At 36.8% G+C, this 25,701-nt stretch overlaps 1 protein-coding gene across 2 annotated transcripts; it reads left to right on the top strand.

Annotated features, from left to right (window-relative positions):
- The first annotated feature begins 17,600 nt into the window (after positions 1 to 17,600).
- Positions 17,601 to 25,259, top strand: LOC132294110 (cyclase-like protein 2). 2 transcript variants are annotated; one of them, XR_009477974.1, is made up of 7 exons: positions 17,601 to 18,106; positions 19,175 to 19,219; positions 20,640 to 20,712; positions 22,938 to 23,035; positions 24,037 to 24,107; positions 24,668 to 24,859; positions 24,943 to 25,259. XR_009477974.1 is itself a non-coding variant. In XM_059791841.1 (7 exons), exons 1-6 carry the CDS (start codon positions 17,704 to 17,706, stop codon positions 24,791 to 24,793), a joined length of 816 nt encoding a protein of 271 aa, XP_059647824.1. In that variant the 5' UTR covers positions 17,601 to 17,703; the 3' UTR covers positions 24,794 to 24,804; positions 24,943 to 25,259. The 2 variants fall into 2 exon arrangements, 1 of the variants encoding a protein (XP_059647824.1); XM_059791841.1 differs by having other exon boundaries at positions 24,668 to 24,804.
- Positions 25,260 to 25,701: the final 442 nt, after the last annotated feature.

Genomic DNA, 25,701 nt, shown 5'->3' with positions numbered 1-25,701 from the left:
TTTTTGCTTGTTTATCCAACGGTATGCACGGTTGCATCCAATTCTATCTAAAAAGACTATTTTACCCCTTATCAAATACCCTTGCCGCACTGATTTTAAACCCAAAAGTTGATTTTTTTGAAACTTTGACGTTTCATATATTCTTCATCCGGACTCCGAATCAAGTGATTCTTGAGTCTAGATTCATTAATTTTTCCTTGTTTATCTAATGGTATGCTCAGTTGCATCTAGTTTTATCTAAAAAAACCATTTAACCCCTTATAAAGTACCATTACCGTACTGCTTTCAAATCTAAAAGTTTAATTTTATGAAATTTTGGTGTTTCATATCTTCTTCGTCCGGATTCCGAATCAACTGATTATTGGGTCTAACTTGATTAATTTTTTATTGTCTTTCTAGTGGTGTGCTCGGTAGCACCCGATTTTATATTTTCAAAAATGACCATTTTGCCCTTGGGGCTAAATTTGTTCGGTTTTCTTTTAATTTGTTTCCGCTACTTTCCTTTGAGTCCCATGACTTCGTGGGAAGTCATGTGTAATACCCCGTAATTTTAAAGAATGTATTTAAATTAATTTTGTGTTAGGTTAATTAATTTTATTTATTTGTGCATACTACATTATTTTATTAAATTCATTTAATTGTGCATGTAAATTAATTGTGTATGTGAAAATAGTAAATTTATTCATTTAATTGTGCATGTATTATTTTAATTACTTTTATTTGTTGATTATGTTTAATTAAGCAATATTAGTGAATTAGAGTATTATATTTGTGTTATAAAGTATTATGATGATAGAATATATTATTTTGTAATAACAATAATAATAATTATATTAGTTTAATAATAATAATAATAAAAATATAATAATAATAATAATAATAAAAGTTTATTAATAATAATATTAGTAATAATAATAATAATAGTTATAATAATAATAATAGTATTAAACCAAAGTCATGATGAAATTAGAGATTAGGATAGGATTGCATCAATGGTTATGGTTGGAATTGAAGCCATATGGTTGGGAGGATGGTTAGTTGATGAAAAAAATAAGATATTTGTAATATTTATATTATATATTTTGTATATAAATTAACTAGCTTGCCTTAGAAAAAAAAATAAAAGGGAGTTAGAAGCAAAGTATAAATTCTAGAGAGCTATTTTATAAGAGTGAAAGGAAAAGAGAAAGAGAAAGAAGCTTGGACCGGTGTAGGCAATTTTACCCGACTACGCGCAGACCGGCGGATTTATTTTAAATCCAAAAAGGCAAGTTATTATCTACTTTTCCCCTTTGAATTAATAAATTAATTGTTTAGCTTATTTTTATGCATAGAGCCAAGGTTAGGAGGTTAATAAATAATTAATTTTATTTTATTAAATTAATGGAATTTTAATTATATAGGATGGTATATATTTATTTAATGTCCTATGAAATTAATAATGGCTAAAAATAATTAAATAAGACTTTAGGGATTTTTCTAGAATTTTCTAGATTTTTCCGAGCATTTTCTGCAATTTCCGGCGACCTTCCGGCGAGTTTTCCGGTCGCCGGCAGTGGGGGAGACGACCGGAGTGATCCGGTGCGACGCGGCGCACCATAGGAGGGTGTACGCGCGCATCCTGGCCATTAGTGGAGTCTGATTGATCCGGTGCATCGCGGTCCATGATACCGCGGTACACCCGGATCTGTGGGCGTTGGATGGAGGGAAGATAGGGTGAGATGATCCGGTGTGACGCGAGTACGGAATCCGGATGCAGCCAACCAACCAGGAAGTGACACGTCAGCAAGGCACCCTTAGTGCGCGCGTGGCAGCGCGTGCGCGCGCGTGGGAGCGCGTGGCTGATGCCAGACGCGCGTGGAGGCGCGTGGGAGAGTGGGGAAGGTTGGGCTGCGCGTGGGGAGGCTCTGGGAGGCGCGTGAGGGCGCGTGTGGGGTCCCTACAGCTGCTGGAAATTACCAGAATACCCTTAGGGCCTGTTTTGTAAATTCCAGAACCTTAAACTTGGATTTTTAGGTACTGTGTTGGTAATTACGGGTTTAACGGGCCACGAAATTATTATTTTAACACCCGTTACTTATTCTTATGGCCGATTAATCTTTTCTAAGCATTTATTGGCTCGTTCGCAGTACGGATACTAATGTGATTTATTTAACGACATTGTTAAATATAAATAGTGTTATTATCGTATTTAATGGTATCAAACATTACTGTTAAATTAAATAAGGCCATGGTTTTAGTCAGATAAATTATCCATGATATCTTATAGGATGTTTATACTGTTAATTGATATATAAACCATGATTATTATGCTGTGTGCATTTCAGGAAATAAATGGACTGTTTAATTATGTCGCATTTATATTATATGGATGTGTTGCCATATAGAACCATATGAGCTGGCTAATAAGTTTAGACTCATTTATACCTTATGCATTCGTTGCGATAGACAGATGTGTGGCTGTCGGGGTATGTGGTTTAATATTATTGGCATGTGTTGCCTAATTGACATACTCGGTATATTTATTAATATTGTTGGCATGTGTTGCCTAATTGATATGCTCAGTATATTCATCAGTACTTTGCGAGGTGTTATCACTGTGTAGTTCGTTATAGTCTGTGTTGTCAGTACCGTGCACCATGTATAATAGCTGATTTCCCGGGTAGGGAAAGGCGACACTTGACCACCTAGTGTGAGTCTAAGTGATCACCGTCTATTCTGGTTGAGGTCATGTTATACATTGGATAGTTCCCATAGGATGTATACAGATATAGTACTCATCCGATTCATAATGATTAATTTATTTGATTCTCTGATTTGGGTCATAGTAGAGAGGACTTGCTCGTGGGGTTGACCCACCATTGTTGTTATTTCAGGATACGGTCAGTATCCGTTTCAAGGCTGAGGTTAGCAGTGTGGGACCATCATCCGAACTCATCTACTCCTACGATCCAGTGCAGGGTAGAAGTTTTATGTAGTATTTCAGTTTCAGTTTTTATTTACTTTTGACGTTGAACTCTCAGGGTTATATTTAGGGATCCCTGACGTAGGATTTCCAAGTTGTAATGAAGTACTGTATTAAATAAAGGATGGATGGATGTTGTATTATTTAATGTTTCTTTCCTGTCTAAATTCTTTTATTTCCATCATTTTGTATTCCATGCTTGTATATTGCCAATTGTTTTTGATATCCCTCGTTTTTCGTGTATAAGCCTGATCAACTTATGCGTGGGAAATGTGGGGGTGTTACAGTTGGTATCAGAGCATTCCAGGTTCGAGTGTCTTAGGGATCTGTGATTACTATACTTCCGCGTTGTGTATTCTGATAATTAGAGCCTAAGTATTAGGGTTCTTTGTATTCTTTTAGTCGGTCCATGATAATGTACTGACGTTAGATTCTTTCTGAATTTAATAGAAGGATGTCTCGGCGTGGGACAAGGAATGCGAACCGTCATCGCAGTATTTCCCCAACTCAAAATGAGAATCAGGAATTTTCTCCTCAAGTTGCTGATATCATTGCACGAGCGGTGGCAGCAGGAGTAGCATCTGCTCTACGAAACCAGCAACCTCCTCCGATAGTACCTATTCCTGAACCAGTGGCACAGCCAATGTCATGGGACAAAGTTCGTCACTCGTTCATCCGGGGAAATCCACCGACATTTGCAGGGTCCACAGATGTCCTGTTAGCATATCAGTGGAAACAGGAGAGCGAGCGTCATCTTCGGATGGTAATCTGTACCGAAGTGCAGAAACAGATGCTGGCTACGTTTATGCTGATAGGCAATGCATTGCAGTGGTGGGAGTCTATTACTACTGTCGATGAGAGGACCAGATTGACGTATGCTGAATTTCAGACTCGCTTTGACGGCAAGTATTTTCCTATGTCAGTAAGATCAGCGATGAAGACCGAATTTCTGGATCTGCAACAGGAAGAGATGACTGTGGCTGAGTATGAACAGAAGTTCATAAATTTGTCATTATTTGCACCAGAGGAGGTCAATACGGAAGAAAAGAAGAGAGACCGCTTTGTGAAGGGGTTAATATGGCCGATTAAAGTGGTGATCTTAGGTAGTCCGGCATATACTACTTATATCCAGGTGGTTAATGCCGCCTTACAGCACTGCCAGATGAGGAGTGATTACCGGAAGTCCAAGGGAGATAAGCGGACTAACCGAGACTACCAGACAGTGGAGAAAGGAAGCAGCAGTGGTACCAGGTCCAATGATCGGGGCAGATTTCAAGGACATCAACCTTGGAAGAAAAACAAAGGAAACCCAGATGTGCAGAGGGATGGAGTCCCTAATCAGGGTAGACAAGGTGGGATACCTCAGACCGGACAGGAACAGTGGTCGGGAAATCAACAGAGAAGGCAGGCAGGTCCTTTTACGGGACGTTGTTATCACTGTAGAGAGATTGGGCATCCGGCCAAGATGTGTCCCAAAGCTAAGCAGGGACAGTATGGGCAGCCGAGACCTAATCAGCCGTTACCTCTACCGGCCCCACCGATGCCACGTGGGCAAGTTCAGAATTTTCCGGCACTTCCAGCACCACCATTTCCTCCGGGACAACCTCCACAGCAATTGCATCATGGCAGAGTTTATAACTTCATGCCACATAATGCGCAGGCTCCTCAGGCTATTGAGGGTATGTTTTCTATACATGGTAGAACTGCTCGTATACTGTTTGACACTGGTGCATCACATTCTTTTGTGTCTAGATCTTTTGTTATCTTATCTGGTATGACGACTCAGTTATGTGACCAACCTCTTAATATTTATACACCATTGGGAGTTGGCGCAATTTTACGAGAGTATAGCGGTGATATTCTTATAGATATAGGCCGACTTCGATTTCTTGCAAATTTGTTAGTGTTAGATATGCATTCGTATGATGTTATACTTGGGATGGACTGGTTATCTCAGTACCATGCTCAGGTTAACTGTTACGAAAAGTCTATTGGATTTTCTATACCAGGACAGGAGATGTATCTTCTTGTTGTACCACAACCTGATAGAGGGCCTATCACTTATTTATTCGTTCTTGAGGAGGACTCACAGGAAGCGACTGCGGTATCTCTTGACAGCATCCCGGTAGTACAGGAATTCCAGGATGTATTCCAGGAAATTCCAGGCTTGCCACCGAGTCGAGAGATAGATTTCGTTATTGATTTAGCTCCAGGCACTACGCCTATTGCTAAGGCGCCGTACCGAATGGCACCAGTGGAGATGCGAGAGTTGAAAGATCAAATTCAACAGTTGCTCAGCCAGGGATTTATTCGCAGGAGTACTTCACCATGGGGAGCACCAGTACTGTTTGTAAAGAAGAAGGATGGATCTCTTCGTCTTTGTATTGATTACAGAGAACTGAACAAGGTCACTATTCGCAACAAGTACCCGTTGCCCAGAATTGATGACCTGTTTGATCAGTTGAAGGGAGCTACTTACTTCTCAAAGATCGATTTGAGGTCTGGTTATCATCAGCTACGAGTCAGAGAACAAGATGTTCCAAAGACAGCATTTCTCACGAGGTACGGATCTTATGAGTTTCGTGTTATGCCTTTCGGTTTGACGAACGCTCCAGCTGTCTTTATGGACTTGATGAATAGAGTATTCAGAGAATACTTAGATCAGTTTGTCATTGTTTTCATTGATGATATTCTGGTTTACTCCAAGTCGGAGAAGGACCATGCCAGACATTTACGCACAGTATTGCAGACACTTCGAGAACATCAGTTGTTTGCGAAGTTTGAGAAGTGTGAATTTTGGCAGAAAGAGGTCAAATTTCTGGGACATGTAGTGTCAGAAGAAGGGTTAGCAGTAGATCCAGCCAAGGTTGCGGCCGTTATGGAGTGGGGACAGCCTACCTCACCGACAGAGATTCGCAGTTTTCTGGGATTAGCGGGGTATTATCGCCGGTTCATCCAGGGATTTTCCAAAATTGCGGGTCCACTTACTCATCTGACTAAGAAGAATGTACCATTTGTATGGGATGATTCTTGTCAGACTGCTTTTGCTGAATTGAAGAGTAAGTTAACTTCTGCACCTGTCTTAGCCACACCTCAGAGTGGAATCGAGTATTTAGTATTTACCGACGCTTCTCTGAAGGGTTTGGGTTGTGTGTTGATGCAAGAAGAGCGACCAGTTTCTTATGGGTCTAGGAAGCTTAAGCCTCATGAGCTTAATTACCCGACTCACGACCTAGAGCTCGCCGCAGTGGTTTTTGCCTTGCGTATTTGGAGACATTATCTTTTGGGGGAGACTTTTCGATTGTTTAGCGATCATAAGAGTCTACAGTATTTGTTCACACAGAGGGAACTGAATATGAGACAGCGCAGATGGTTGGAATTCGTGAAAGACTATCACTTCTCTATTCAGTATCATCCAGGGAAAGCGAATGTTGTAGCAGACGCACTCAGCCGCCGACCATATGTCAGCCTTTCAGCTTTGTTTACAACAGAGTGGGATGCTTTGAAGACTGTTGATGAGTTAGCAGACGCTTTTATGGCATGTGTGGTAGTAACTCCTTCTATCATTCATCAGGTCATTCAAGCGCAACTCTCAGATCAACAGTGTATTGATCGGGTTTCGGAGTTAGCCTCCGAAGATGTTCCTTTTTATTCTATAGGGACTGATGGAGGATTGAGGTACAAGGGACGTTTAATTGTGCCTTCAGCTGATAATTTGAGAAATGTTGTGATGAGAGAGACACACACTTCTCAGTTCTCTGTACATCCAGGGGGAGACAAGATGTATCAGGACATGAAACGCCAGTTTTGGTGGGCCGGCATGAAAAGAGATATAGCTATCTTTGTCTCTAAATGTAGCACCTGTCAGATGATTAAGATTGATCATCAGAGACCGCCAGGATCGTTACAGCCACTTCCCATACCAGAGTGGAAATGGGAAAGTATTTCCATGGACTTTATAGAGGGATTACCTACTTCACAGCATAATCACAACTCTATTTGGGTCATTGTTGATAGATTGACCAAGTCCGCTCACTTTCTGCCTGTTCGTTCAAACTTTACGTCAGAACAGTATGCTAAGCTGTATATTGCAGAAATGGTGAAACTTCATGGTGTACCATTGTCCATCGTATCAGATAGAGATCCGAAGTTTGTATCAGGATTTTGGAGGAGCTTTCAGCAGGCTTTGGGTACAGAACTATATCTTAGCACTGCTTATCATCCTCAAATAGATGGACAGACTGAGCGAGTTAATCAGATTTTAGAAGACATGTTGCGGGCATGTGTTCTTGATTTTAAGGGCAATTGGGAGGAATATTTGCCGCTTTCAGAGTTTGCTTATAACAATAGTTATCAGAAAACTATTGGTATGGCACCATTTGAGGCTTTGTACGGTAGACCGTGTAGGTCTCCTGTCTGTTGGCTTGGAGTTGGTGAGAACAGCTTTTTGGGTCCTGAATTTATTAAGGACACGTCAGAAAAGATCATTATTATTAGGGATCGGATGCGTACAGCTCAAAGCAGACAGAAAAGTTATGCTGACCGTCGAACTCGTGCTTTGGAGTTTAAGGTTGGTGATCAGGTTTTGCTTAAGGTTTCTCCCATGAAGGGAGTAATGCGGTTTGGGTCAAAGGGTAAGTTATCGCCTCGTTTTGTGGGTCCTTTTATGATTACAGATCGGATTGGGGCAGTAGCTTATCGTCTGGCTCTACCAGATAATCTTCATAGGGTACATAATGTTTTTCATGTATCTATGCTGCGAAAATTTCTACGGGATGAAGATCGATACCAACACATTGATGTGGGTGAGATTGAGTTGCAACCCGATGCAACCTATTTGGAACAACCTTACTGTATTCTCGATCGTAGGAATCAGATACTGCGCACGAAGACTATTCCATTAGTACGTGTACAGTGGAGTCATCATAGTGCTACAGAGTCTACTTGGGAACGGGAAGATATTATCCGTGCCAAGTATCCAGAACTTTTTAAGACAGGTATGTAGTGAATTTCGGGGACGAAATTCCTTTATTAGGGGGGGGAGAATGTAATACCCCGTAATTTTAAAGAATGTATTTAAATTAATTTTGTGTTAGGTTAATTAATTTTATTTATTTGTGCATACTACATTATTTTATTAAATTCATTTAATTGTGCATGTAAATTAATTGTGTATGTGAAAATAGTAAATTTATTCATTTAATTGTGCATGTATTATTTTAATTACTTTTATTTGTTGATTATGTTTAATTAAGCAATATTAGTGAATTAGAGTATTATATTTGTGTTATAAAGTATTATGATGATAGAATATATTATTTTGTAATAACAATAATAATAATTATATTAGTTTAATAATAATAATAATAAAAATATAATAATAATAATAATAATAAAAGTTTATTAATAATAATATTAGTAATAATAATAATAATAGTTATAATAATAATAATAGTATTAAACCAAAGTCATGATGAAATTAGAGATTAGGATAGGATTGCATCAATGGTTATGGTTGGAATTGAAGCCATATGGTTGGGAGGATGGTTAGTTGATGAAAAAAATAAGATATTTGTAATATTTATATTATATATTTTGTATATAAATTAACTAGCTTGCCTTAGAAAAAAAAATAAAAGGGAGTTAGAAGCAAAGTATAAATTCTAGAGAGCTATTTTATAAGAGTGAAAGGAAAAGAGAAAGAGAAAGAAGCTTGGACCGGTGTAGGCAATTTTACCCGACTACGCGCAGACCGGCGGATTTATTTTAAATCCAAAAAGGCAAGTTATTATCTACTTTTCCCCTTTGAATTAATAAATTAATTGTTTAGCTTATTTTTATGCATAGAGCCAAGGTTAGGAGGTTAATAAATAATTAATTTTATTTTATTAAATTAATGGAATTTTAATTATATAGGATGGTATATATTTATTTAATGTCCTATGAAATTAATAATGGCTAAAAATAATTAAATAAGACTTTAGGGATTTTTCTAGAATTTTCTAGATTTTTCCGAGCATTTTCTGCAATTTCCGGCGACCTTCCGGCGAGTTTTCCGGTCGCCGGCAGTGGGGGAGACGACCGGAGTGATCCGGTGCGACGCGGCGCACCATAGGAGGGTGTACGCGCGCATCCTGGCCATTAGTGGAGTCTGATTGATCCGGTGCATCGCGGTCCATGATACCGCGGTACACCCGGATCTGTGGGCGTTGGATGGAGGGAAGATAGGGTGAGATGATCCGGTGTGACGCGAGTACGGAATCCGGATGCAGCCAACCAACCAGGAAGTGACACGTCAGCAAGGCACCCTTAGTGCGCGCGTGGCAGCGCGTGCGCGCGCGTGGGAGCGCGTGGCTGATGCCAGACGCGCGTGGAGGCGCGTGGGAGAGTGGGGAAGGTTGGGCTGCGCGTGGGGAGGCTCTGGGAGGCGCGTGAGGGCGCGTGTGGGGTCCCTACAGCTGCTGGAAATTACCAGAATACCCTTAGGGCCTGTTTTGTAAATTCCAGAACCTTAAACTTGAATTTTTAGGTACTGTGTTGGTAATTACGGGTTTAACGGGCCACGAAATTATTATTTTAACACCCGTTACTTATTCTTATGGCCGATTAATCTTTTCTAAGCATTTATTGGCTCGTTCGCAGTACGGATACTAATGTGATTTATTTAACGACATTGTTAAATATAAATAGTGTTATTATCGTATTTAATGGTATCAAACATTACTGTTAAATTAAATAAGGCCATGGTTTTAGTCAGATAAATTATCCATGATATCTTATAGGATGTTTATACTGTTAATTGATATATAAACCATGATTATTATGCTGTGTGCATTTCAGGAAATAAATGGACTGTTTAATTATGTCGCATTTATATTATATGGATGTGTTGCCATATAGAACCATATGAGCTGGCTAATAAGTTTAGACTCATTTATACCTTATGCATTCGTTGCGATAGACAGATGTGTGGCTGTCGGGGTATGTGGTTTAATATTATTGGCATGTGTTGCCTAATTGACATACTCGGTATATTTATTAATATTGTTGGCATGTGTTGCCTAATTGATATGCTCAGTATATTCATCAGTACTTTGCGAGGTGTTATCACTGTGTAGTTCGTTATAGTCTGTGTTGTCAGTACCGTGCACCATGTATAATAGCTGATTTCCCGGGTAGGGAAAGGCGACACTTGACCACCTAGTGTGAGTCTAAGTGATCACCGTCTATTCTGGTTGAGGTCATGTTATACATTGGATAGTTCCCATAGGATGTATACAGATATAGTACTCATCCGATTCATAATGATTAATTTATTTGATTCTCTGATTTGGGTCATAGTAGAGAGGACTTGCTCGTGGGGTTGACCCACCATTGTTGTTATTTCAGGATACGGTCAGTATCCGTTTCAAGGCTGAGGTTAGCAGTGTGGGACCATCATCCGAACTCATCTACTCCTACGATCCAGTGCAGGGTAGAAGTTTTATGTAGTATTTCAGTTTCAGTTTTTATTTACTTTTGACGTTGAACTCTCAGGGTTATATTTAGGGATCCCTGACGTAGGATTTCCAAGTTGTAATGAAGTACTGTATTAAATAAAGGATGGATGGATGTTGTATTATTTAATGTTTCTTTCCTGTCTAAATTCTTTTATTTCCATCATTTTGTATTCCATGCTTGTATATTGCCAATTGTTTTTGATATCCCTCGTTTTTCGTGTATAAGCCTGATCAACTTATACGTGGGAAATGTGGGGGTGTTACATCATGTATGTGTTTAGGAATGATGTACATTCCCAAGGACGTTGCTTCCATGTGAAATGACTATTTTGCCCTTGGGGGCCTGTTCGGTTTTTTTTTTCTGATCATTTATTTCCGCATTGTTCCCGTTGAGATCCGTAGCCTCATGGAAGGTCACTCTGGCTTCTTACAGATGCATTGCATCTCCAGGGTCATGTTTTATGTTTTCGCTTCCGTATTTGGATCCGTTATCGGGTCAATCTTCGGTTCATCACAGGACGCACTGGCTTGAAAAACCAGGGCCGTCACATATTCTTCTCTTGGGTAATGTTCCCGTGGGTACTCTACCTTTGGGTAATCTTCCCTTGGGTACTGTTCTCTATGTTGGAATTACCACAGATACCAAATCAAGGTTCTGTTTTGGAAGGGCATGGATTCAAACCCATGATCAATGACTTTTAGTTATGTAAAACTGGATTTTTCTTTTGAAAATCCAATATACTAGTTGTAAACTTCATAGGTTTCAGTCAGCCCATCCCTTTGGCAAGGGAATAAATTTTATAAGCTTCACTCAACTCGTCACTCTTTTAATAAGGAAACGAGCTTCACTGAGCTCATCCCTTTAGTAAGAGAATTAAATTTTATGAGCTTCACTCAGCTCGTCCCTTTAGGAAGGGAATTAGGTTTTACGAGTTTCACTCAGCTCATCCCTTTAGTAAGGGAATTAGGTTTTACGAGCTTCACTCAGCTCGTCCCTTTTGTAAGGGAATCAGATTTTTGTCAAGCGTTGGGAATGCCAAGTCCCACTGAGCTAAGCATGCTTGATGATTACTTTCTTGCCCCTTTTAATAAGGGAAGTAAATTTGCTTCAACGTTGTGAGCTCACCCTTTAATAAGAGAGTAATTAACATTTCGTCTCGTTACCGAGGGAAGAAGATGAAGTTGACCCTTCGTTCCTTTATGGGGGAAAGAGATGTAGTCTGAAGGAGGGTGACCCCTTTAATAAGAGAGGTAGTCGTCTCATCTCGCTAGTAAATGAAGGAAACTTTAATTATCTCACCCTTCTGTGTAGAAGGAGTAGTCAGCTTCTTATCCTTTTAATGAGGGAAGAATGTGTTGTTGGTCCTTGGTCCCTTTAATGAGAAAACCTTTAATAAGGTGTAGTCAGCCTCTCGTCCCTTTAATAAACTAAGTAGATTACTATGAGCTTAATATTACCACATAGGTAGGTAACTAAAAATGTAATATTTTATTACGTAAAAATTAAGGGTCATCCATCTCATTGGTGATGGTAACTTTATTGAAAAACAAAATAACACGTGAGGGAGCTATTCTCCATTTAAAATGATGAACTAAGATGCCCCCAGTCTTTATTTTGAATGACTTGATAAGGCTAATTCCAGCTGTGAGACAATTGTTAGTCGGTATACTTATCTGAGTCCTCCTGATGGTATGTCATATCGCTTTGGCTGAAGAACGATCTCTTATAGCTGGTATCATTTTCATCCCTGGTGAGAGAGGCTGACCTCTTCTTGTCATCTCCTTCCTTTCCATTCCGTACATTCATGGCATCTTCAGCGTTCATGTGTTTATGCGCTTTGATCAACAATTTTGCCATGCTAATGGGAGGTTCTTTAGATAATACGAACAAGAATCTGGAGGTTTGGAGTCCTCCTATGAAGGCGGTCAAAGCCATCTTGTCGTCCACCTCTTCTACCTGCAACATCTCTGTGTTGAATCGAGTGATGTATTCCCGGATCGACTCTCCTTTCTGTTGCTTCACGGTAAGCAAGTAAGTGGCTGGCCTCCTATGCCTCTGACCTGTAATGAAGTGACTCACAAATTACTTACTCAGTTCTTCGAAGGTGTTGATGGTTCCTTGTTTCAGCTTGTTGAACCAAACTCTTGTCGATCCCTTAAGTGTAGTGGGAAAAGCTCAGCACATGATTTCATCTGGCACAGCGTGTAAATGCATAAGAGCTTGAAAGGTCTTCAGGTGATCGAGGGAATCTTTGGTCCCATCGAAGCTTTCGAACGAGGGCATCCTGAACTTGCTAGGCAGGAGGCATTTTTGTAATACTCCTAATTTTAAAAGGATAGTCTCAGTATTTATTTATTTATTTTAATTGTAATTTTAATTATTTAATTAATTATTTGATTAATTGCTTATGAGTTTAATTGTATTAAGTGTTACTTGAGTATTTGATTATGTGTCTATATGTTATTTGTATTTGTCTATGTGTTAATTATTTAATTAGATTATGTGCTTAAATGATGTTTTGATTAATTGTAAATTAAATGTTTTATTTTATTTTATTATTATTATTATTTATGGTTATAGTTAGTAGTAATGGGCCAACCAATTAAGGCTTACAGACTACTTGGATATGAAGTTGGATGGGTATGGATTATTACCGATGGATAGTTATGTATATATATGTATAGATATATATTATATACATATATAAAAGGGAAAGTAATTTATTAATTACTTTTATGATAACTTGGGTAGTAATATTTAATCTGATGTATATGTTTTATATTTAAATAATAAAAATATACATAGATTTGATACGTGTTATATTTTAAGTTACTTAATAATATTATGATAACTTAAATATTATTGGATAATTCATTAATAAATAATGGGTAATTTATTAATTACTTTTATGCTAACTTGGGTAGTAATATTTAATTTGATGTTTATGTTTTATATTTAAATTATAAAAATATACATAGATTTGATACGTGTTATGTTTTAAGTTACTTTATAATATTATGGTAACTTAAGTATTATTGGATAATCCACTAATAAATAATGGGATGTATATAATTTATTTATTTAATAAGGATATACATAAATTATATACTTATCATGTTTTAGGTTACCTTATAATATTATTGTAACTTAAGTATTATTAGATAATCTGCTAATAAATAATGGGATGTATATAATTTATTTAATAAGGATATACATAAATTATATACGTATCATGTTTTAGGTTACCTTATAATATTATAGTAACTTAAGCATTATTAGATAATCTGCTAATAAATAATGGGATGTATATAATTTATTTAATAAGGATATACATAAATCATATACGTATCATGTTTTAGGCTACCTTATAATATTATGGTAACTTAAGTATTATTAAATAATCTGTTAATAAATAATAAGATGTATATAATTTATTTATCTAATAAGGATATACATAAATTATATACTTAACATATTTTACGTTGCCTTTTTTATATTTAATTTTTATTTTTCTCTATTAAATTGACTTGGAATGAAATTAGGATTAGGGTTAACTTTCTTTAACTTATATATACATAAGTATAAGTCTGTAGGAGGCTTCAAAAAAAATATAGTACGTGATTTTATATCAGAGAGAGAAGGAGGAAGAAGAAGGAATAAGGATAAAACCCTTTAGAGAAGAGGATCTAGGAAGAAGAAATTTAACTTTCTATCCGAAAATTTAAGGTAAGTTCTTCTTCTATCTCTTTCCCTTTGATTCGTATTTCTATACATGCCTAGGAAATTTCAGGATTTATTAAACACATAAAATTAAATAATTATACATGTTTAATTGAATTAGAGTATAAGTTTTATGAAATTGGTTCATATCTGTTCTTGTGTTATAAATTATAAATGCATGATTTTGATTTGATTTCTGGTGTGAATTTTTACATGTTTAAATTATGTATTTTTTATTTCTGTAGAATGATGGAATATAGAAACATGCTTAGGATTCATGAACATTAAATAGGGATTAGGTTTAGGTTTAAATAAATTTAACTAGACTCAATCATAATGATGCTTGCTATTCGAATGTTTTAAACAAATGAATGGATTTAATCTTTCAAAATGTTTTAGCAATTAAGATTAAATGTGTAGGATGAATTAGATATAGAGAATACTTATTTGACAGTATAATAAAATATCATGTATAAGATTCAGTTTGTGTAAGACATATGATATAGGAAGTTTAAATAAATAATAAGTCATTCCTATTTTGTGATTACTTGATATCATATTATCATAGTTATTTCTGGATTGTTTGATGTATTTCATTAATTGTTACATCAATTGTTGGATTGTGTGGTTTAATGCACCGGTATGGGACGGTGGCATTCTAGGGACGGATTAACTTATCAGTTAAATCCTACCTATTTTATATAAGGAAATGAATTAACTAAAATGTTAAGTCCTACTTATATTCAAGTCAGGTCAGCTGAACAAGTTGAATGACTTGTGAAGGATTAATTTATTATATAAGGGAATGGATTAACTAAAATGTTAAGTCCTACTTATATTCAAGTCAAGTTAACTGAACAAGTTGAATGACTTGTGGAGGATTAATTTATACTGGATAGGATGGTTACTAGATTACATATATATAAGTATGGTGCCATGATATGAGCTTGAGTCTCAAGATCAGTGGTTAGGGTGTGTATATCGCTAGGGATATGTAGCTAGATATAGTGTAGTTGTGTGTCCTGGTAGGTCTAAGTACTCATGCCCACTATATGTGCATTTTGCATGTTGCTTACAATTCAGGTTGAGACAACCCTATAGTCTAGTGAGGTTCTTTTAGTGTGTGTGTGTGTGTGTGTGTGTGTATATATATATATACGGACTACTAGTTATTGTTGGATTAATTAAGATGTATACGTGTATCGAATCTCTGCTTGAACTGTAATAGAGTAGAACTTGTTTATGGGTCTGATCCACCATTATTTTTCAAGTGTTCGTAAAGAGTAGAGATTATTCGTGCTAAACAAGGATCAATCTACTTCACTCTTCTGGTTTATCTACATAGGAGTTCCTTTATGATTCAGTTTCCTGATTTAGACAGTTATTCCTGTCATTTGTTTAGTTTGGATTTTCTAGGGGTCCACACAGTATGGATTCCCGAGTTGTATTTTGGAGGATCAGTTATATCAGAAGAATTTATTAATTAATAGAAATATATTCTGAGGTTTATTATTGGATTATCATTTTAGTTTCTTGTCAGCATTTTATTTATTCTTATTTATTCTTTTGTACTCTGTGTTCGTTTATTATCGATTTGTTTTGATATCTCCAGGTATTCGGGCGTGGCCCTGGCCAACCCGCATGCGAAAATCCGAGGGTATCACAATTTCATAACAGCGGGGCTGAACAGCAAGTTGGTCTTCTGCACCAGCTTATCATGGTGGTAGAAACTTTCCCTTTCATAGCCTGCATGACATCTTCCATTTTCGCCTTAAGATCCTCAATCTGTAAGTCGAAATATGTAACTTTCTCTATCTTTTCCTTAACACAGAAGGTTGTGCCTATTTGAGACTGTGGATTTCATAGAGGCAGGGAAGGAGGTTCTCTGTGTCGGTTTCCAACTTGGCTTTGTTCTGCCTCGAACTTGTGAGAATGATTGTTTTCTCGGTCCTCTTCGTGTTATCCCCTATCATTCAGATTAGGAGGATATAGGTCGGATAATTCTTGTTGAGGTGGTGGTCCCACTGGGATAAGATGTTGCAAGATCTCTGCATTTTGTTGGATCAACTGATCCATACCCTGATTCAGAGTTTGGACCTGTAGTTTTAACGCTGCAAGCCGTTCCTGGTCATTCGGGACATTTGGGTGTTCACCCGACCCTTCTCTTTAACTGGATCCCTGCAATAATGTTTCTATTCCAGTTACCATACCGGACCGCATGTGCAGATACCCAGCCGAGTAATTGATTTAAGGGAATCGTCGTTCCTACTTACGATGCCAACTGTTGAGGGTGAAATCCATGCGGTCCGATACGACACCGTTTTCCTGCAAATAAGAGAGTACAAGATCGATGAATCTTGACGACACCGGTATGGTGCCTGCCAAAAACTCTCCGACGATCAAGTCAATCATCGGAGGTCTAAAAGAAAGGCAGTGATTTAATAATAGTTTTTTTTTTTTTTTTTTTTGTCATTCCTTTATTGACTGGTAGAATCTCATTCTTATAGCTGCTTTCCCTAAGTTCATTTGCGGGATCAGAAGAAATCCGCGTGTGCGAGATCAGAGGAGATCCGTTTGTTGCCAGATTTGTCGGAGATATAATTTAATCTTTTTGACTTCTTCAAATTGTGCCAAGGTTATCCTTACCCTGTTGAATCACGTCATTTTTCATTATACTTGATAATAAAATGTTATCATTCTTATCTAATAAAAATATTATCATTCAAAAGTCGAAGAGATCTGATGACTAATCAACACTTAGTTACCTCTGTCATTACGTCAACGTAAGCTAAGTTTATTTTTTCTATCAATGTCCTTTGATCATTTCTTTTCCGGTAAATGGTGAGTTATGTACTCATTTGTTTTTTTCACTGGTGGGTTATGTACTTTGATCATATTTATATTTTTCCTTATCAGAGGACATATATATATATATATATATATATATATATATATATATATATTAGTATGGCTATGATATTGACTCATTATGTGTTATATGAAATGTCTTCGTTGCCCACGATTGAGTTGTTTTCGTTGTGGCCAGATAAACTAAAACTTCTCGAGCTATTGGGCCAAATCGGAGGACTTGTCCAGTCTGGACCTATAGTGGGCCAAAAAATAAAGAGGAAAGAATTCATATACTTTTTAGTTTTTAACCAAACAAAAAGTTGAGCAGCAACAAATTATTATCCAGAATGGGAGCCACATTAATATATATATATATATATATATATATATATTGAGTTGTAAAAAGGAGAGAATTTTGTCCATTTAGTGATTTACATACAAAACCTTTTCGGGACTCTATTAGGCTTCTGGAACTATAGTGGGTCCACAAAATAATCACAACATTTTTTTACGTGTTCAAGTTGGTTTTCAACATCCTATAATAGCGCTTGTAGCAATCCTTTTAAAAAACAGTCCCCTTCGAAGTCTTAATAAGTCACTGGACTCTTCTCTTCTCTTATCTTCATCTTTCAACGCTTTTGTTTTCCACATCTAGCAAAAACTACACTATGAAGTCTCTACCGATTCTGCTAACATGCGCGGTGATGCTCACAGTCTTCACCCTCGCACTCCCTTCCACCGTCCTGGCATATCCCTCCCCCTACGGTGCCGCCTGTAAACCCACCGCCGCCGACGATCTCGTTCCTGTAAGAAGAGAAGTGTACGGTAACGGAAGAATTTTTGATATTAGCCATAGGTACAGCCCCGACATGCCTTCTTGGGGATCCGATGACGGTGTGGGCCAGTTTCTCTGGCTTCCGGCGAGTATGAAGAACGGCTCGCTCGCTAACAATTCCGAGATGAAGCTTCCCACTCACACCGGCACGCACGTCGATGCGCCTGGTCATGTTTTCGACCACTACTTTGATGCTGGCTTCGATGTCGACACTCTTGACCTTGAAGTACTCAATGGTAATCATCGAGATCAAGCTTATTCCACATATTGAATGTTATATGTTTGATGAAATTACAATTATTGCCTACTCTGAGATATAAAAGAGAGAAATACAATGTATTGTATATTGATATTGATATTGATATAATCGCTAATCTTACATGGGTATTTGTCATCACTAAAAATTCAACCTTTTAATCCGCAAGCAATATGGCCATTATACTACTAGAATTTAATTCTCAATTTTATTTTATTTGTATACATGTGTGTTTATTTCTGGCTTCGAGGCATGTAATCTTTCATTCGGTTAGGAAAGTATGAGGTATGTGTTGATTTCTGTAGTTTGCTTTGTGGCAATGGCAAAGGTTGAATTTACTGTGATTCAGTTGTTTCCAGATGATGTATACCTATCTGTGGGTGATGAGCACTAAATTCAGTGCAATATGATTCCTTCTCGAAAAGAAATTAATGGCAACAAAAGAATATTTATTAAGTTACACATGTCTAGTCCTGAAATGCCCATTCGGGACTCTGAGGAGGGAATTGGGCATTTCCAATACTTTTTTATACCATGAATTATGGCTCAAGCTGTTGCACTGGTACTCATTACTTGATGTTGAATTTGGTGTGGGCACACTCGACCTAGAAGTCCTTTGACGTTATAATTTCGTTAATAGTGTGTCTTTTGTTTGGCTACAATGCTTGATTTATAGTTCCTTGAATGACCACTGGCTGCTGGATGCTGCTCAATCGAATTTTATTGGTATGGAAGCAACTCTTCTTTGAATGCTTGGTACTTTCAGTAAGAAACAATTTGGAGAACCTTCCTAAGCTCAGAGCATCTTCCTTTGAAGCTGAAGAAAACCATTTAAAGATCTTTGTTATTATAAACTCTGGTTATACTGTCTTTGTGGTTTGTTCTTTTTAAGTAATTCTTGTGTCTTTGTCTTTTTTTATGATGTGGCCTTGTTTGCTTTTGATTCCTCACATCCAAGTGGGGGTTTCTCCCCTCATTTTCTTTTGAGACTTCCCACATTTATGCTTATTTTCATATTATTGATGATTATATCTTTGTGTTTTAACAGGTCCTGCCTTGGTAGTCGACGTTCCAAGGGATATGAACATAACTGGTATCAATTTGCAATATATTTTTCATGTTTAATTGGATATATATTTTTCTTTCTTTCCTTGCTGTATGCTACTTGATATGAAAATTGCGCATCATTGATTGCCCCTAAGCAATTTTTAGCACTTACCAAAGAAACAGAAAATTGTTATATGGGCCATCATAGCATAAGGAAACTGCATCGTATTTTATGTACTAGGCTTTGAAATGACTTCCGCATTTGATCAATGATTTAGCGCACTCATAATAGTTTGTACCAAATATTTGGAATGTGACCTGCGAGACCTGGGAGGTGTAGGTTGAACTATTGCTACCCCAAAGGGAGAGGTAAAAGAGCAAAGGTTTAAATTCTGGTTGGGACATGGGTGAGTGTGTGTATTATCAGAAAAAAAAGTGAAGAATACAACTATGGAACGAGGCATTATTAGGATCTAGGGCAGGTTTGTTATTCTATTGATGTCACTAGATGGATATCTGAGATCAGTTATTTTAAATTACTACTCCAAGAACATTGTATAATCTCCAGAAGTAGCTTGCCCTCTCTTGTTTACGTTTGGCAAATCTCCATATGTATATGATATAATTGATCCTGTCATCTCCTTAAGCCTATCAAAGAGCAGGGGCTTTCGGATTTTTCTGGAATCCCTTATTGACCCTTGAAAATATATTTGTTAATATTTTTCAATCCTCGAATGAGCAAGATTTTCAGAGAGGCTGATTAAATCAGTGGTCCCTTGCATAAAATGTGAGGAACTAGCATCAATCTCTCCAAAGAAATGCCTAGCTGGGGTCCATGAGAAAATGTTATCACATTGTAGTCATGAATGGTACACACACACACACACACACACATATGGATATAATTTCACATTGTTTTTAGAGTTTCAACATGATGGCGAAGATCCCTTGCCTGTTCTGCAATACCCTTTGGAGATGAACGTATGGAATGCAAAAAATTCATGTGGAAGTGATCCACAAGTCTGACTTTATTAATTTGATGCTATATAGAAAAGAAGCAATTCTGCAATCAAGGCATACTTAATCAAGTGATTTGCTAAGATATTTGCATCACCCACATGAGGATTACTTGGTTAGATTCACTGTTCATCTTAAAATGTTATTCTCCTCCAAGTTAAATTTTTTAATTGTGCTACCTATTTAGGTAATATATCTTGGTGGCATGGAGCTGGAAAATCTCTCTTAAGTAGTAGACATTGAATCTACTGCCACATGTTTTCATTTCAGTGATGTGTCAATGTTATGCAATTCAAGTAGACACAACATCTTTCATATACGCATACAATTGTAGAACAATGTGCAAAAAATTGCTGATTATATTTTCTTTTGGAATTGATACAAGCATCTTAAGTTTCGGACTTCTCTCTGGAAATGGGTTAAATCATGACCATATTTGCTTCTCACAGCTGAAGTTATGAAGTCGTTAAATATTCCCAAGGGAGTACGCCGTGTGCTATTCAGAACATTAAACACTGACAGGTAATTTTATAACAAGCAGAATGTTTATGTATGTGGGACATGATTGGATTGTGGAGGGTTTTGAAGTAATATTTTTATTATATGGCATCTAGTATCTCTTTTTATTGCTGTTGTATGCATCTAGTACTTATTATGACTTTACAAGGGATATTGTTTTAAACAATATTGTTGCATTTAACATTTGTCATAACTAGAATTTGAATTTGCTACAACAGTGAGCTAAAATTCTCCAAGTTATTATTATCAAAATTTCAGGTTAGTATAGATTACTTTGCTGGTCCAAGTGACTTTTGTAAAATAACCACTGCTAGTGTTACTGTTCCTGCTGAGCAAACAACTAAGCTTCTTGTACCTACACTTTGGACAATGATCTGGGGGAGCATTGAGGGCAACAAGAAAGCCCATCTAACCAGTTTTGACATCTTTTGTCAGCCCAAAAATGATTGTGTTCAAGGAACATGCTGGGACTTTTAACTGATTTTACCAGATTTGGGCTGAAAAATGGTTGATGAACCCTCTGAACTTTGAGCCAGAACCTTCAAGTATGTTAAAACTCACAAGACAAGTCACTTTTTTTGAAGCTACCCTTGGCTCGTCTGTCTCCAACATTTATAGAAGTATACTGTTTAGGACAAGGAAGGGACTCTGGAAAGAGGTTACTGTGCCAAAAGTGGGGATTGGAGAACAAATTAGATTTTGGCTTGAACATTGGCCTCAAGTCTATGGAAAAAAACAAAAAAAAAAAACATGCCTTGAATTAGTTTAACTCAACATGGTCAGAGACAGGAGGCATTGTATGAACCATGCTCTTGATGAGAGATGAAAATATAGAGTAAGATGAAATAAATTTGAGAATTTTTGTAACGATGAAGCACCTATTATTTATGAATCACAAGAACGTGGACTAATTTTAATGAGATATGGCAAAAGGTAAGACAAATTTGCAGATGTTATTGGGGCTACAAATGAACTGATCTGCACTTCAAATTTTTTGGGGTCCAGCCGTCCGGCTTGCTTAACTCGGATACGTGCTTAGTCTTAGCTCGGTTCAAACTCGAACAGACTTGGCATGGTGGTCAACGTCAAATTGATATTATTTAGCCGCGCTCTTGTTACATATCTATATATTATTTATCTATAACTTTAAACTACATCAAGAATGTTGCAAATTCAAGTTAATATTTCTTAAAAGTTAAACCTCAAACAAGGCTGGTCTAAAAACAATGGCAAGACTTGTTAAGTGTTGTCCTCCGACCAAGATGCACTTAACTGAGAGAGGAGAAGGAAATATTCTCTTTACCATGTGAAACAGGATGTCCAAGGTGTACCAGGATCATCATCATCATCATCATCCTTACCTTTTCTCCAACTGAATGGGTTTGGCCTGAGGAATTTTCTTTTTCTATACTATTATATTATGCACCTTGTCCAAGGAAAAGGTGCTTGTATTGAGCTTTTCCCTGTCCCACACCAATTGGAGAAGGGAGTTTTCTCTTTTGTCTTGTCTATTAAAATTGAATTTTATGTAACTTTTATGACTTGATATATTGGCCTAAGCCTCCTAGTTGTATGGATGACCATTTTATGATTGGCTGGGTCCTTAAGACTTAAATTAAGTCCAAATTTAAATGAGCAGTCAATGTTATTTGCTCAAGAGTGGGATGAATGGGCCAATTGTATGTGTTGTTCACATGCCTGACGAGCCAAGATGGACATTGTTTGGGCTCACCCTTATAATAAACGAGCTTGAAAAATGAGTTTAAGCTTGGCTCGTGATATGATGAATGAACATGAACTGAGCTCAGCCAACGCTGAGCTGTTCATGTACAGCAGTTTGTTTGTAACCTAGATATTCTATAAATACTATCACGGTCCACTTTACAAATAAAATCCTGCTTGAGTTGGATGTTTTGGATTTGGGGTCTACTTGAGTTTGATGTCATTTTTTATTCTATTCCAATAATAGAAAGTACATGTAATGTACTAGTAATAGAAAGTACATGTAATGTACTAGTATCCAAATGGTTAAGATGCATAATTGGAACCTGTTACACTTCTCCTCTCCAAAATGATTGTGCTATCATAATTTGTTGCCATTCCATGATCAAAACTACCCATTTGCTTTTCAATTCACTTCAATTCAGGGGCCGGAAATTTTTCTGAAACCAGACCTCAGTTATTTTTGGAAAAGATTCCATGTGAACTAAAACCTAATTAATTTTCAGGAGGCTTATGTGGAAAAAAGAGTTCGACACAAGCTATGTCGGATTCATGAAAGATGGGGCACAATGGCTGGTGGACTATACTGACATCAAACTTGTTGGTAAGATATGTACTTCATTTTCTATTGGTTAGGAGTTAGACAGTAATGCCAGGCATCTCGAATGTGTTGGATACCAACTTCCATGATTCTGTCGACACACTGCAAGATATAGTGTGTTATATGTGGCTAAATTGCTAATGGATGCCTTGCATAATTTATAAAATGTGCTCTGTGATCAAATACTTTTTTCCGTTGAGTTCTTGGAATTGTTATACAGGTAATATCTGGATGTACAGTAGCATATGTCAAGTATCACTTTAACCGTTCCTTGTTGGCATCATCCTTGCCCTTATGGCACCTTCATCATTAACCATTTTACTACTAGCTCAGACTCAAGACCTTGTTCTTGCAGTATCTTCCACATAAATCACTTTACTCCTAACTGGTGCAATTCTTGGCCTTTGTTATGTGGATTCAGCTTGAATCTCTTCCATCTTATTCATCAGTATGGATGCAATCAGTATTAATTCAATCCTTTCTTGTCTTCCATCTACTCCTTTATAAATATGTTGGTTGCCCATAGGATTCATGTAACCAATCCCAAGTAGTTGAAAAAAAGGCTTGGTGGTGGTTGTTGTTTGGGTGCCTTCAACGTGCTATCTTTGTATTTATCGTACATTGGCCCATAAAGGTGTAACTCATCCATCCCAACACTAGTGTCTCTTTATACCTCTACTTGTGAGAAAGAGTGCGCCATGATAATGTCTGTGGACCTCTTGTATTTTATATAGATGCATAAATTTGTTTCATAGTCTTGCTTTTAGCATGAATGATATATTTCTATTCCTTATCCAAGAAATTCCAAGTTGATTAAATCTATTCAGAATTGAATATTTAACTGAACTTAGAATATAATACATTTGTACCTCTGGTTTTTTCTGTGACATGGGAATTCTAGTGGAAGCCATCTTGTTTGATATATAATAATTATATATACATTTTTTGACTGTTCTCTTGCAAATCTAATTGTGGCACTGACGAATCTGTCCTTTTTATTGTAGGAATTGATTACTTATCTGTTGCTGCCTATGCTGATTTGATTCCTTCTCATCTTGTTTTTCTCGAAGGCAGGGTAAGAAGATATATTTCCAATGAAGCAAGAAATTCTACGTTTTACTTTTGCAGCTCTTTTATCTGTTTCTGCCTTGAAATAATTGTCTTGTGGTTTCAGGCAGTTAAAGCATATCTATTAGAAGTTTTATTTTCCCTGAATTGTAGATAAACTTAGAACAAACATTACTCTATAATTACCAGCAAGATATTATATTGTACAATCCTTATTTCTGTCTTGTAAATCACTAAATACCAGCAATATATCTAGTGAGGAACCCATGCTCTTCCAATGTTTTCTGCCTCGTGAAGATCATCTGATGAGATAGAAGATCTATTCGTAGAATTTATGTTTTGAACTTTGTCTTCTGATCCAACTGCTCAATTAAAATCAACGTTCCTTCATTTTTCTTCTTTGTTTCTTTGCCTATGCAAATAAAAATGATATTCAATGTAGAGAAAATCATTGATTGATTAACAGGCGATGCAGTTAAAATCAATCCCATTATATGTTTTTGGCCCTCTTCTTTACATAAACTTTGTTTTATTGGAGATTCATTACTGACGGCTGAAATGCTTTAGGAAATCATTCTCGTGGAAGGGTTGAAACTTGAAGACGTCCAAGCTGGAATCTATGACGTCCATTGCTTACCTCTAAGGTTGCTTGGTGCTGAAGGCTCGCCTATAAGATGCATCCTCATCAAATGATACCTACCCTTGTAAGTATATTTACTAAAGTGATCCAATGGCCAAGTAGTCTCACAGCTCTTCCAGGTCAAAGTCTGCGTGTGTTTTACTTACCCAGAATTGGTGTCGTGATTCTCATTTTTAATTGGTTGTCCATAATTTTGGTGCAGGAAGTAATGACTGTCGCAGGAGGTACGAGTCCAAGAACTTGTTTGGCTTCGGTGTTGGAACTGCTCGTAACCAATTATAAGCTGTGGCTGTCTGATGCAAGAGGGGTTCAGTGTAGATAAAATTTATGATCTATTTAATTATTGTCTTATTTTCTACTTGGCTAGGTTTTATGATCGGCATACAAACTTACTGATACTACTTTATAGGGTTTAGAAATTGTGAATTTATTTCTCAGAAATATATATCATCATATTTCCTTGATATGATATCTGAACAAATTTTCAATGGAAATTATCGTTGGAGTAATCTTAATAAAGAGTTTAATTCTTCATAGAAAAATGTCTGTAATGAATACATGGATCCACACTAGATCAACTAAAATATCCTCTTTTAATTCACTGAAAATCCTAGATCCTCTTTTAATTCACTGGAAATCCTAGATCAACTGAGAGAAGTAGTTCGCATCACATTCACATATTTTCCATCCTAAGATTAGGGCTGGCAATTTGAATTTGCGGGTCGTTATCGTGTTGACCTAAGGGTATATAATACTAAATAGTTACTATTTAATTTGAACACGACTCGTTTAATAATTGTGTCGGCAGCTTTCAACACTATCTCGACCTGTTTATTTAATAAAACAAACATTACATTATTTAAATTATTAATAGTACTCGATCAAACAATAAATATTAAAGAAACATTCAATCTAATTAAATTACTAAATAATCTCTAATTTATAAAAGAATAAATTATAA

Source organism: Cornus florida, unplaced genomic scaffold (assembly GCF_030987335.1).
Source record: "Cornus florida cultivar Cherokee Brave unplaced genomic scaffold, ASM3098733v1 CherokeeBrave_3.0.0_Hap2_Chr02, whole genome shotgun sequence".
Taxonomy (NCBI): domain Eukaryota; kingdom Viridiplantae; phylum Streptophyta; class Magnoliopsida; order Cornales; family Cornaceae; genus Cornus; species Cornus florida.
Note: the sequence above shows the minus strand (reverse complement) of the source record. Positions and strands in the feature narration are given on the sequence as shown.

Bases quoted from the DNA above. Each gene is read 5' to 3' on its own strand.
- LOC132294110 (XM_059791841.1), top strand. From the start codon at position 17,704: ATGAAGTCTCTACCGATTCTGCTAACATGCGCGGTGATGCTCACAGTC. The intron at 18,107-19,174 runs GTAATCATCGAG...GTGTTTTAACAG, and splicing joins TGACCTTGAAGTACTCAATG to GTCCTGCCTTGGTAGTCGAC. The intron at 24,108-24,667 runs GTAAGAAGATAT...GAAATGCTTTAG, and splicing joins TTGTTTTTCTCGAAGGCAGG to GAAATCATTCTCGTGGAAGG.